Consider the following 13,372-nt stretch of genomic DNA (forward strand, 5'->3'; position numbering starts at 1 on the left):
GGGCTTTCGTTAGAAACTCTGAAAGACTAATCCCACTGCCCTTCAGTGCCTTCTTTTTAAACCATAATCTATCACGAACTGACACATCTCGGAACTTCACCAGAATGGGTCCTGGCTTGTCTGCAGATGTACTGCTCATGCGATGACTGCGGCTTATATCCATCTTGGACAAAGACATATCCAAACTCTCATTTGCAATTTTTATAATGTGCACTGTGGGGTCTTCATCCTTTGTCAATTCAACACCATGTACCAGCAACATCTTTCGACGAGTCCTCATCTCTTGTCTGTCAACTTCTTGGGCAAGGATGTCAACCTGCTTCTGTATGGTGTCGAGGGCTGCCACAACAAAGGACTTGAATGTCTGGAACTCAGCAGACAGCAACTTATTTGCCGATGGTGGATCAAGAGACGAAGCAGCTACAGACGAAGACTTTTGAAGGTCTTCCTGGAATTGTGTCATCCTTGTGCTGAAATGTGCCCTCAATTCTTCCAGAGACGTCTTGATGGCATCCATAGTGTTTGTGCGGTGATGTGATTTGGTGTGATAAGGTTTGCACAGAAGTACTGGATCTACTGTATAAGTTTAATTGATGATAATGACTGCTAGCAGGTATTTATCGTTAAAGTTGCATATTATTGTGTAAATAATAACGTTTTATAATTTAAATTTAAAAAATAAAAAGAGAGATCCAAAAATGTATGTTACCACTTTATTTGCCTACCCGCAAAAAAAAAAAAAAAAATCACATATATAAAAATCAATAAAACTGTTAGTAAATCTTTTACTAAAAGTACAAAATTTCCTTCCAAAGTAAATATAAAAACATTGGACGTGGGTAATTTATTTTTTACGAAATGACAACGCAGGCTCGGATGACGTCAGCTGGGCTAACCTTGTGCTAGCTGTCAGTTTTGAGCTTACCTGGTCTTCTTATACCATGGAATATATGAAGAAGCTGGATTTTAAGCTAAGCAAAGCAATGAATACTTTTCAACAGAAATACTGCACGTTGCAGGTGGAGCACTTCGGGTCGTCGGAGGGGGACCCACTGGCGTGCTACTGCGCCGGCGCAGCGCCGCGGGCCGCGCGGCCGCGCTCCGGGGGCTCCGTGCGGGCGCAGGTACAAGGGGCGGGGCGGGGGGCTGCTGGGCCGCCAGGGGCCCCGGACACGGCTCATGTAGCGACTACTAACTTAGATGAGAGACCCGGGCGGCCCGGATCATCTTACTTTCGGACAATCGGGTGATCACCGTGCAATGTCCTAACAAAGTCACATTCACTTTTTTGACAAATGAAACCGTAAGTCTCATTAAATGTCAAATATGATAGTGCGACAGGGTTCTAAAGCGGGTACATGATATTGCTCGTGACTGTACGACTGAAGACTAAAGTAATACCGAGGGGTGAGGCTAACCTAGTTCAGCCGCAGGGGGGGAGCGGAGAGTTACCGTTCTATGCGTAGTATTATTCAATGCGGTGTACGTTAATATAGTTGTCTTTGTACCACAGCTGCTGAGCGCCGCATGTCCAGCCAAAAGACACCTGAGGCTCGAGGGGCTCAGGACACTGGTGAGTGTGAGAGTGTTCTACTAGGTTCTCTATTTTTACGCATAAATTTTTAATTGGCATAATATTACTTGTCCTATTATTAGTTACGCATAGTATTCATTTGTCATAACTTTTTAAGCATAATTTTGAAACTCATAATTACTATAAGCATAATAATTAATGACAATAATGATATATAAGCATAATTATTATAAGCATAAAAACTATACTCCGAATGAGAAAAGCTTTGGCACAACTTTTAACATTTCCGAAACTTATTTTTGCCTAGGCTGCATTTGGTTCATGATTGTGACTTTTTATATTTTTTGACTCTATTTCATGCTGTTGGTCATCATTCAGTAAACTTTTCGTGTGTAAGATAAACATGCTGGCGGCGTAGGGGTGGCCCGAGGGCCACCCCCGCCGCACCCCAACCTACTGTTATGCCTTGTAAAAATTATGACAAAACACTGGTGCTAATTCCTGTAAATACCATCTAATTTTATTTTAGGTTATATCTGTCATTTTCTTATCCGCCGAAAAGGAAAGGGACGGGTAATCGACAAGCATAAAATTTATGGAACACACGTCAATTTTAAGCACAAATCTAAAACAACCGTCTAAAAATTCGCCCGGGTTATTCATTTATTTACTCATTCTTCCTAAAATTAAGAGCTGTCAATCATCCGTCCCTTTCCTTTTCGGCGGATAAGAAAATGACAGGTATAACTTAAAGTAAAATTAAGAGATGTCTGCAGGAATCGGGGCCATTATTATTCTAAAAATGAATTATGGATACCTATTTATATGCGAATCAAATTTATACCAACAAATATTAGTCCAAAAATAAGTTAAATCTAACAAACCAGTATTCTTAGATGTTATTATGGGAAAGTACTATTATGCTTAAAACGTTATGCGAAAAGGATTATGATAATTCTGTACCGTCGGTGAAAAGTAATACAACTCGAGTTGTATCACTTTTGAGTTATTAGCACACACTTCATGTTCAAAAAATTCTCTTTCTTTCTGTCTAATTCTCGTAACTGTAGCTATTATAAATACGGAGATAATTTTTGTGTCTAGTGATATAAGTACTGTTTGTGAAGGATTCATGCTGTTATAACACGTGTAACACAATTCATCTTAACTTGCATTAAAGTGAAATGAAGATTTTCACTAAATATTTTGGTGTAAGTAAATGCAACTCAACATATATTAAAATACACGCAATCCTTGAATTCTCACAGTCCGTGTTTAATGATATAATTTTAGTTGTAACATCAAACACCTAATTTATTTTTTTGTGAAAAGTAATATAAATTAATATATATCAAAATATTCCTGAAAATACGATCTTAGATATCAATAACGTGTCGTGTATAATGATACATACAAGTTCGATTCCATGCGCCACCAGTGTGTATCCTAGGGTGACCTCCGCATAAACCTGTCTATGAGAAGACATTTTGTCTAGAGCCACAGCAAACCATATCTGATCCGCATTGCGAATGGGTATAGGTTAAGTTAGTACTTCAGACCAAACCGTGTTTTTTCTCTTTCTGCTATAGCCACCTTGTAGTACTTAATTACAGTACCTCAATAAGTTGTGGGTCCTGATCATGGCGTCGTTATCACCATGGCAGGGTTAGTCAAGAGGTATATGGGTCGTTCTTCTTTTTTATCGACAATGATCTGTCCTTCGTTCTGCTTCTGATAAGTTATGTTTTAGAATTTTGTTTCATGTTTCCATTGTCCAAAAATATAGTTATCTTATTATACTCAAAATACAAGCAAAATACTAATCGGTTCCTCAATTAGTCCTTAAAGAAGCTTGATTGTTTTTCACAAAATTCTGTGACAGAGTGGTAAATTAAAATGCTGTCCCCGATGAAAAGGACCACTCTGTCACAATATTTTTTGGAATGTGTCTACAAAGAAAAGTATGTTACCAAGATAAAGAGAACCTCTAAATGGTCCTCTACAGACACATCTTTATATGATGTTTTAAAATATTTAATGCCGTTATAATTTTAAAGATGTTAAATCCGATAAATTGAGAAAATGTCTTTTTATTGTCGATAAAAAAGAAGAACGACCCATTTGAGATTTGTCATAACTGTCGTTAGTCTTCTTCCCTTAGCTCGAAGCATAGCTGTTTTACATAGTTTTCTTGATTACATGTAGGTTAAGCGGTGGCAGATTGAACGCTGCCTTCATTGCTAAGGAGGTTGTAGACATGAAATAATGGCTCCAAATATTATCGAGCTCCAATTAATATGCAAGCCATTCAATACACGCTGGTTAGATCTTTGATGCGAGCGCCGGTAGTGGTATTTTTGAACCTACACGGCCGTAGATGACAGCTCGGCATCGGCAGCATCGAGATCTGCCACATTTTCTCAAGAGAAGATTACTAGTTTCTCAAACACGTTGAATGGTGTAAATTTGTCGAGCTTCCTCATTTTTATAAAGGGAATAACTGCTCTGAACTCTTGAGCACCAGTAATATTTTTTTTTCTGTATTTTGATTACATAGGAGAGAATTACGCACAGGACTGTGAAAAATGGAAAGAGGAAGAGGAGGCCTTTGCCCAGCAGTGGGATCTTGTAGGATAGATTAGATTAGAATAAATAATTGGCAACACCACGGGCACAACCCCTTAATTAAACCAGGTCACAAAGTTTGTAAAAATCCCAGGAGGTATTTGAGCTTCTGAAAGGACTTAGTTGGCTTGCATAGTCAATAAAAGCACGTATAATGGACCACTTGCATTTATGCGGAAAACTGAGCCCATTAAAATAACATTACATATGGGACATTCGAGTATTCATTGAGTCAAGTCAGGGGCCTATGGCGGCTCAGTTATAACCCTGACACCAGGGTTGATGGGGTTGGCAATTCACCTCACAATCCACACGATAGAAGAAGAAGAAGATGGGACATTTGGCAGGAGGATGATGATGATATAGTGGAAAGTTTGCCCACTTCACAATAGTGGTCCATACGCGAGGATACGCGGAAAGTCCCCCACGTGTGCTTACGTGTAGAGTTTTGCGGAAACGAGCTCATTTAGCTTAACCATAACAGACCATGGTCCATGGTGGTCATGGTCATGGTCTGAGGATAGCCCTGTGTAACCTATAGGTTTGGAGGTGAACCAATGATCTTCATTTTCACTACCTATTCTCATCTTCAACATTGATTCGACTCCGTTTATCGTTCTGTCAATGTTGCGGGCTACCATTAGACCGGGAATTTTGATAATTCGAAATATCGAATTTTACTTTACTTTAGGGGATTTTGATTGTGGAATGAGTTGTGATCTTTTAAATAGTTTCAGCAAGAAAGAAGTAACACTTACCGGTTTGTGTGATTTTGGTTTAAAAGTACGTAGGTACATCACCTTTATCTCCAGGCCATACTGCCAGGCTAGCCCGAAACATTCCTAATGACTAGTCTTAATATATGATTCCTCTTACCTTCATTTGTTAGGGGTGGAAATATTATCATAATTGAATTTGTAAGATTTTGACTGCAAAAATGAACCAAAAGTGGTTTTGATTAGGGGCGTAGTGTAGTGGACAAAATGTGTTTGTAGTGGGCAGCAGTGGTGGTTTTGACCGGTTATTTATGAGTTTTGAGAGTAAAATCATAACAAAAATATCTTATTATCGTCACCTTACACTATATATACGTGTACCATCTTTATATGTATTTATTATTAGAAATTCGTAAAAACATGTATCATTTTACACAATAAAACCGAAAAAATAAGTCATGTTAAACCACTTGACACAAATTCGTTATAGTTTATTGTTTGTGTCAATTGATATAAGTTACGTTTCTTTACTTTTTAAAGAAAATAAATAGAATTTTGCCTTTCTACAACATTATGAAATAAACTTTCTTCCAAGACATTTTGTTTTTTGTAGAATAAGACTGTAAAATTAATAATTGAAATATGATATATCAACGATGACTTTTTTATAGTTATGTGTGTAAAAAGGTATAAGTAGACTTGTATCAATTTACACAATATAAAAGTTGGTGTCAACTGATACATGTAATTTATTTTGATCCTCTACCATTTCTGTTTAGGTTCTAAATATAACTAAATATTAGAAAAGAAACCTTCCATCATCACCTATCGACACATCTAACTTCTGTTCCATTATTCCTTATAAGTCGCGAGCTAGAATATTTTTAACTTTAAACTCGATTTTCTCAAAACTTGAATTTTGGACTTGTATTACTTTTCACCGACGGTACAGAATTAAAATTATGACAAAACCATTTATGCATTTTAAGGGAATCCCGTTCTACTATCACATTCAATAATGCAGTCTTGAAGCAGTCGTGAAACGCGATATCGAAGTTTACACAGCGAGACGCATATTATATACGACTTCCAACATGACTCAAGTGGATCGTCGAACCCTAGTCACACTACCAACTTGTGGCTAGCGGGGTACTATGCTCAGTTCGGTACCACGAAAAACATCCTTTGGCGGCAGCACACCCTCGCCGCCAAAGTGTCACTTCTTCTATCATGTGGGTTGTGAGGTGGCTCACCAACCCCATCAACCCTAGTGTAAGGGCTGGAGCAGATCCAGCTTTTATGTCAGGGGGGGTCACCAGGTCGTCGACAACCTCTGTAGAGAATTAGACAAATTGCAGTGGGGGCATCATGACCCCCGTGACGTATAGGCGAAGGTTGGTGGTAGGGCTGGGGGAGGAAGATCAAGAAGGACCTAAAGGTTCAGTACGATCTACTCCAAACCGGCGTGCGTGTATGAAACGATTGATGAATTCGGAGGAAGCAAGAAGTGTGTCAGGATCGAAGCAAATGGAATTCTATAGTCTCTGCTTTTTTTGGCCCCAGACTTGCCCGAAGGCATTGACGAGGCCTAAGATGGAGCTCGCTCGCCCAGAAAGTGCTTACCCTGGTGGGAAATAATACAAGAATATATACATAAACTCCAACCCGCATTGGAGCAGCGTGGTGGAGTATGCTCCATACCTCCTCCGGTTGATTGAGGGGAGGCTTGTGCTCAGCAGTGGGACGATATAGGCTGTTTATGTTTTATGTAATACATAAACTCACGCCTATTTCCCACCGGGGTGAGCAGTTTCTTCTGGATTCCATTTGCTTCGATCCTGACACACTTCTCTTGCTTCCTCTACTTTCTGATCTTGAAGCATTCATGTTACTGTGTTACTGTCTCCAGATCCTGGCCAACAACGTGCTGACTCGCATCCAGCTGACGACGGATGACGACGGGCTGCCCGCCGCGCCCCACGACGGCTCCACAGACCACGAAGACGACGCCGACTGGGTGAGGGGCTCTGATGAGGCACTGCATCTACCGACTAGCGAGTTGCCACCAGGGGGGTTAAAATGGCCACATCGAAGCATTAATGCTATTTGCATTTGTTTGCATTGCGCATTTACTTTTATATGCGCAAATGTTTTTTTTTTTTTTAATTTATTTAAATGAAAAACTTAAACGGTAGATTTACAGATCATCCCCGCCAAACTTATGAAGTTTGATGGCAAATTGCAATATTGCTTTTTTTTGATGAATTGCTTCGATGTGGCGTTTTTAACCCCCCCAGGTCGTGACGGCTCCTTGGCCCAGTGGTTTGAGCGTTGGGCTCACGATCTCCGGTCCCGGGTTCGAATCCCGGTAGCGACATATCACAAACATCACTTTGTGATCCCTAGTTTGGTTAGGACATTACAGGCTGATTACCTGATTGTCCAAAAAGTAAAATGTTCCGTGCTTCGGAAGGCACGTTTAGCCGTTGGTCCCGGTTACTACTTACTGATGTAAGTTAGTAGTCGTTACTTGAATCATGTCAGGGGCCTTTGGCGGCTCAATAATAACCCTGACATCAGGGTTGATGAGGTTGGTAGTCCACCTCACAACCCACACGATAGAAGAAGATCGTGTGGGGTTTCTATTTGCCCCCACCACACGTGGCCATGTTAATGTTAATGTCTGACGTGCGCGTGCGCAGGCTGCGGGCGGAGCGCTGCGCGCGCGGCTGCTGTTCCCGCTGCTGTCCATGCTGGACGTGTCGGGCAACCTGCTGCGCTGCGTGCCGCCGCACATCCACGAGCTCACCAACCTGGCCGTGCTCAACATATCAGGGAACAAGGGTATTTATTTATTTATTTGGTCAAACAACGGCAAGTACACTGATACATGGTTACAGTGTGCAGTTAATACATATAAAAAAACTAAACTTTTTTTTGACGTGACTTATTGTAGATTTGCCGCAGATGGCATTAACTACTTGGCCGGACAAATGGGGAGCGCTGAAGGCTCTCACCCGGTACAACGTTTAAGACAACGGGCCTGAGGGTGCCCAGTTGGGCGCGAACCTCGGCTCAGGGCGTCGTCTGAGAGGAAAAATATTTGAAAAAATTAATCGACCCTAGGGTCGATAGCGATAAGCGCTGATTGAAGGAAATCGTCGACCACAAAAATAAAATTAGATGGTGTTTACAGGAATTAGCACCAAAATGTCCAAAATTAAGTACATATCTTTTTTTCCTTCCCCCCAGACATCACGGACCTGCCCCCGACGATGGGCCTCCTGTCGCGCCTCTGGAACCTGTCCGCCGCCGGGTGCTCGCTGCAGGAGCCCCTCCGGTCCATGCTGGCGGGCGGCAAGTACCGCAGCATGGACGTCGTGGGCTACCTGCGCTCCGTGCACCACGAGGCACGCACGTACACCCGCCTCAAGCTCATGCTGCACGGCGTCCAGGTGAGTTGCCAGAAATCATTTATATAAATACCAAAAGAACACTAATGCTATATAACAATCTTCTAAATATATAAAAGGAGAAACTGACTGACATATCAACGCACAGCCTAAACGGCTAAACGTAGGTACGTGAAATTTGGAAGGGACGTAGCTTAGGTACCGTAGAGGTGCACTAAGAAAGGAATTCCCGGAATTCCCACGGGAACGGGAATTAGCAGGAAAATCCTTTTGTATGAAAATTCTAAACCGTTTAAGTAGACGCTTGAAATTTGGCATGCAGGTACTTTAGTAAACTTAAAGCTTAGTTGCAACAGGATAATGCAAAATTTCCACGGAAACGGGAGTTAGCGGGAAAAAACATTTGTATGAAGAAATCTAAACTGCATAAGTTAGATGCTTTAAATTTGACATGCACTCCCCCACACACACAAAGATCTCTCTTTTATAACACGCCACGCGGACGAAGTCGCGGGCAAAAGCTAGTTATTAATAAGCTTTTAACGGCGTCTGTGGTACAGTCGTTGAGCGTTGGGCTCACGATCCGGAGGTTCCGGGTACGAATCCCGTATCACAAAAATCATTTTGAGTCCTGGTTTGTTTAGGACATTGCAGGCTGAATCACCTGGTTGTCCGAAAGTACGATGATGATGCTTCAGAAGGCACGTTAAATCGTTGGGCCCGGCTACTAGCCCAAATGTCTCCGAGCCGCAGCGAAGCAGCGTGGTGGAGTATGCTCCATACCCCCCACAGGTCTGTGCCCAGCAGAGGGATGTGTATTTTTTATTTTTATTCTGTTACAGGGCATCGGTAAGACCAGCCTGTTGGAATGTCTTCGGCAAGAGTCTGCCATACAACACAGGAGGAAGCCCACAGACGTAAGTACATCAAATCAAAAACCTATATACATATACAGGTGTTAGTGTCACCGTAACGAAAACTTTGAGGGATGATTCAGACCATGATTCTGAGTTAATATCAATTGGAATTTTCCATCGCAAAAGTATGGAACTGAAAATAATTTTAAAAAACACTAAAATTTTCATGAATTTTCCGACAGGAAATTCCATTAGATATCAACTCAGAATCATGGTCTGAATCATCCCCCTCAGTATTCATTACGGTGTCACTAACACCATACCTACTTGTATGACTTCCTGTATGTACTTGCACGGGGTGTAAGTGAGATCGTAACTTCCATCGCAAAAGTAAAGAATTGAAAATAATTTGCGACGGAAAATTCTACTTGTTAATTCAAATCATGCTCTGAATCATCCCCCTCAGAATTCGTTACGATGTCACTAACACCCTGTATGTCGTGGCCAGATCTTAGAATTGATCATTTCATGAAATGGTCATATTTCATTAAATAGAATATCACTGGTTGGCCACATCATGATGTAGTTTGGCCAGATCAATGAACACAAAACGTTTAACGATATGAGCAACTAAATGCATGATTGCTTCATGATATGGCCAAACGTTGGCAATCATATCGTAAAATTAGTAACATTATCCACCGATAGTGGCGCTGGTGTCGATTATTATTTAAAACTTGATTGATATTATAATCGATGAATCGATGTTATTGACAATTTAAAAATTCAATTGTCAAAAATGTTATATTGACCGTCAACAAGTTTATCCATGATAATTACGTTGGATAAATGATTCTGATTCTTACTCACGGCTATTTCCCACCGGGGTAAGCAGAGACATGGAATAGGCTAGTTTCAAACTAGTCAAATCAGTTACTTTTTACTAAACGTCAAAACACGAAATTGCTATAGAATTTGTGTGTAAAAGGACACTGTGACGTCATAGAAAAAAAGTGACAAAATATTACACTTATTATTGCGTTTCATTCGAGGCCTACATCCCAACAGGGGATAAAAGGATTAGAAGAAGATATACAGGGTGCCCTAGAAGTTCACGTTCAAACTGAAAAATTAGAAAGAGGGGCTCATTAGCTACCAGAAACACCCCCATGTATGTTCAGCAATTATTTACGGTTTAGGAGATATGACCCATTTTGTACTTTTTTCTAGATTTTCTACCTTACTTCAAAAATAATCATTTTGTCGCTATCCCTTTCTTAATAATTATTTTATTTTACTTTATAACTATGCCTAAGGATGTGTACCGCTAAGTGAAAAAATAAAAACAGTCAAATCAAAGATAAAAAAAAAGTTATTGGAAGTCAAAGTGAGAATTCGACCAAAAATGTTAAACTTGTTAATACTTCGCCGAAGAATAATAAACACATGAGATTGTTATGGAAAAAAAAAATACATTCTCATACAATGTAGCTGCATCTTTCTAACGTTGTTAAAGGTGCTCAAAGACACATTTTCAATAAAAAGTAAATAAAAATCACGCTTATCAGCGCTAACAGGGTAGACATAGCAACAATCCGAAGACAAAACTTGCAATCACTTTTGGTATTCGTATTTTAATGAAGGTGCGTAGATTTCAAGGAAAAAGTAATCCCCAAACACTGTTGGTGCTAAAATAAAATCTGTCTGTCTTGCAATCTTTGAGAGCTAATTACTTAGTTTTATGCCCTTATTAAGGGTACTTTTTTTGGATGTTTCTAAAAGCCTATTAAATGGAGCAGTTTTTAGAAATACTTTCAGTGTCTATGACAATCTCATGTGTTTATTATTCTTCGGCGAATTTTAACAACTGTAACAATTTTGGTCGAATTCTCACTTTGACTTCCGATAACTTTTTTTTTATCTTTGATTGAGCGGTACACAGACTTAGGCATAAAGTAAGTAGTGAAGTAAAATAAAATAATTATTAAGAAAGGGATAGCGACAAAATGATTATTTCTGAAGTAAGGTAGAAAATCTAGAAAAAGGTACAAAATGGGTCATATCTCCTAAACCGTGAATAATTGCTGAACATACATTAGGGGTGTTTCTGGTAGCTAATGAGCCCCTCTATCTAATTTTTCATTTTGAACCTGAACTTCAGGGCCACCCTGTATATTTATTTATTTTCCCCCAGCACTGGGCTAAGCGCATGGGCAACAAGTCGTCTCGCCGCGGCAACATGTCAACAGTCGGCGTGGATATCGGGACCTGGACCTACGAGAAGCAGAGGTCCAACCGCGGACCTGTGACCTTTCGGACCTGGGACTTCGGCGGCCAGCAGGAGTCAGTACCATCATCATCTGCCTAGCATTATCCCGTTTCTCACAGGGTCCGCTTACCTAACCTGAACATTTGACAGGTCCGGTTTTTTTACAGAAGCTACTGCCTGTCTGACCTTCCAACCCGCGAAGGAAAAACCAGCCCAATACAGGTTAAGTCACATATCTCCGAAAATGCATTTCTCGGGAATGTGGGTTTCCTCACGATGTTTTCCTTCACCGCTGAGCACGTGACAATCATTTATGATCCAAACATGAATTCAACAATCATTGACAATCATTGGTTTGGGCGTGTGGCGGATTCGAACCCGCCACCTCAAAGTTAGAGGCAATCGTTCTACCAACTGGGCTACGTGTCAGGCAGGAGTCAGTACCATGTACAATAACAGTAGCCTCAGCAAAGTAGACAGGGACCTGGACCTATGACCTTTGAGGTCATTAACCAGCCTTACCAACCTTCATATGAAAGTTAACAGGGACTCGCTAGCGGCCTTTGACTTAGCAATAGATATACATGTACATATATAGATAATCATATATAAACTCGCGCCTATTTCCCACCGGGGTAAGCAGAGACTATGGAATTACATGTCCTTCGATCCTGACACACTTCTCTTGTTTCCTCCAAATTCATCAATCGTTTCATACACGCACGCCGGTTCAGAGTAGATCGTACTGAAGACATTTGTCCGATAGGCGGCTTTAAAGCGGCGTATATAAACCAACGGTTTATTATAATAACAAAACGAAGGACATTGACCAAATTGGAGATGTCCTTAGAAAAGGTTCAATACGATCTACTCTGAACCGGCGTGCGCGTATGAAGCGATTGATGAATGTGGAGGAAGCAAGAGAAGTGTGTCAGGATCGAAACAAATGGAATTCTATAGTCTCTGCTTACCCCGGTGGGAAATAGGCGCGTATGTTTTATTGGAATAAATCCAACAGCGTGTGTGTACAGGTACTACGCGACTCACCAGTACTTCCTGTCGCGGCGGTCGCTGTACCTCGTCGTGTGGAAGGTCACGGACGGTCGCAAGGGCCTCGCCTCCGCCCTCAACTGGCTCAGGTGGGCGCTGCTGCACCTGACACACATCCTCATTTTTTTTTTATAACGTGCCTTCCGAAGCACGTAACATCTTACTTTTCGGACAATCAGGTGACCCTGTAATGTCCTAACCAAACTAGGGATCACAAAGTGATTTTTGTGATATGTCCCCGCCGGGATTCGCACCCGGATCGTGAGCCCAACGCTCAACCACTGGACCACGGAGACCGTTTGGTCTATTACAGAAACGACATGTAACCAGGAGGTCTTAAGTGCAACCAGTTAATTTATTACTTTGCAAGAAACTGATTGGACCTTTGCATCTCATCGTGCATCCATCGCAAGGTGAACTATGGCCATCAAAATTTATAATAAATTGCCAAACGGTTTAAAGGAAGAAACTGCCGATACAATATTTATTTAAAAAACTAAAAGAAATCCTAATTAATAAATGCTACTATAGTATTAATGAATATTTTAATGATTCAGATTTAAACATTTAAAAGCCTCCTTCTCTCTTGTTTTTTCTTTTGTTGTGCCCGAAAGGGTCTGTGATGTGAGACTCAAATGTAACTGACCATCTTGTACACCATCATAGTATGCAAATAAAGAATATTGAATATTTAACTAATCACCCACACCTCACCGAGATTTCTGTTAGACCAACATGATAGGTGAGCCGTATCGCCGTCTGTAATGGTCGAGACGGCTGTGTTAGTGGAAATTGTGTTGTTTATCCAGGATTTTACGATTATGTTTCCCTCAATCAGCGCTTATCGCTATCGACCCACTAGGGTCGATTAATTCTTACAAATATTCTTCCTCTCAGACGACGTCCTG

The 13,372-nt window shown here is 40.9% G+C and overlaps 2 protein-coding genes across 2 annotated transcripts in view; one reads left to right on the forward strand and one right to left on the reverse strand.

The window, feature by feature from the left end:
- LOC126378794 (leucine-rich repeat serine/threonine-protein kinase 1) overlaps nucleotides 1-13,372 on the forward strand; it is a 109,999-nt gene that overhangs the window by 46,350 nt on the left and 50,277 nt on the right. Inside the window, exons 20-27 of the mRNA XM_050027195.1 lie at nucleotides 1,020-1,124; nucleotides 1,514-1,573; nucleotides 6,785-6,892; nucleotides 7,578-7,719; nucleotides 8,128-8,330; nucleotides 9,131-9,205; nucleotides 11,340-11,488; nucleotides 12,446-12,553. Of these exons, the coding sequence (XP_049883152.1) occupies nucleotides 1,020-1,124; nucleotides 1,514-1,573; nucleotides 6,785-6,892; nucleotides 7,578-7,719; nucleotides 8,128-8,330; nucleotides 9,131-9,205; nucleotides 11,340-11,488; nucleotides 12,446-12,553 (950 nt within the window). The remainder of the gene's footprint in view (nucleotides 1-1,019; nucleotides 1,125-1,513; nucleotides 1,574-6,784; nucleotides 6,893-7,577; nucleotides 7,720-8,127; nucleotides 8,331-9,130; nucleotides 9,206-11,339; nucleotides 11,489-12,445; nucleotides 12,554-13,372) is intronic.
- The window catches only part of LOC126378776 (T-complex protein 1 subunit eta), a 299,946-nt gene that overhangs the window by 23,566 nt on the left and 263,008 nt on the right, over nucleotides 1-13,372 (reverse strand). The gene's annotated exons all lie outside the window — the stretch shown is intronic.

This window comes from Pectinophora gossypiella, chromosome 27 (genome assembly GCF_024362695.1).
Source record: "Pectinophora gossypiella chromosome 27, ilPecGoss1.1, whole genome shotgun sequence".
NCBI lineage: Eukaryota > Metazoa > Arthropoda > Insecta > Lepidoptera > Gelechiidae > Pectinophora > Pectinophora gossypiella.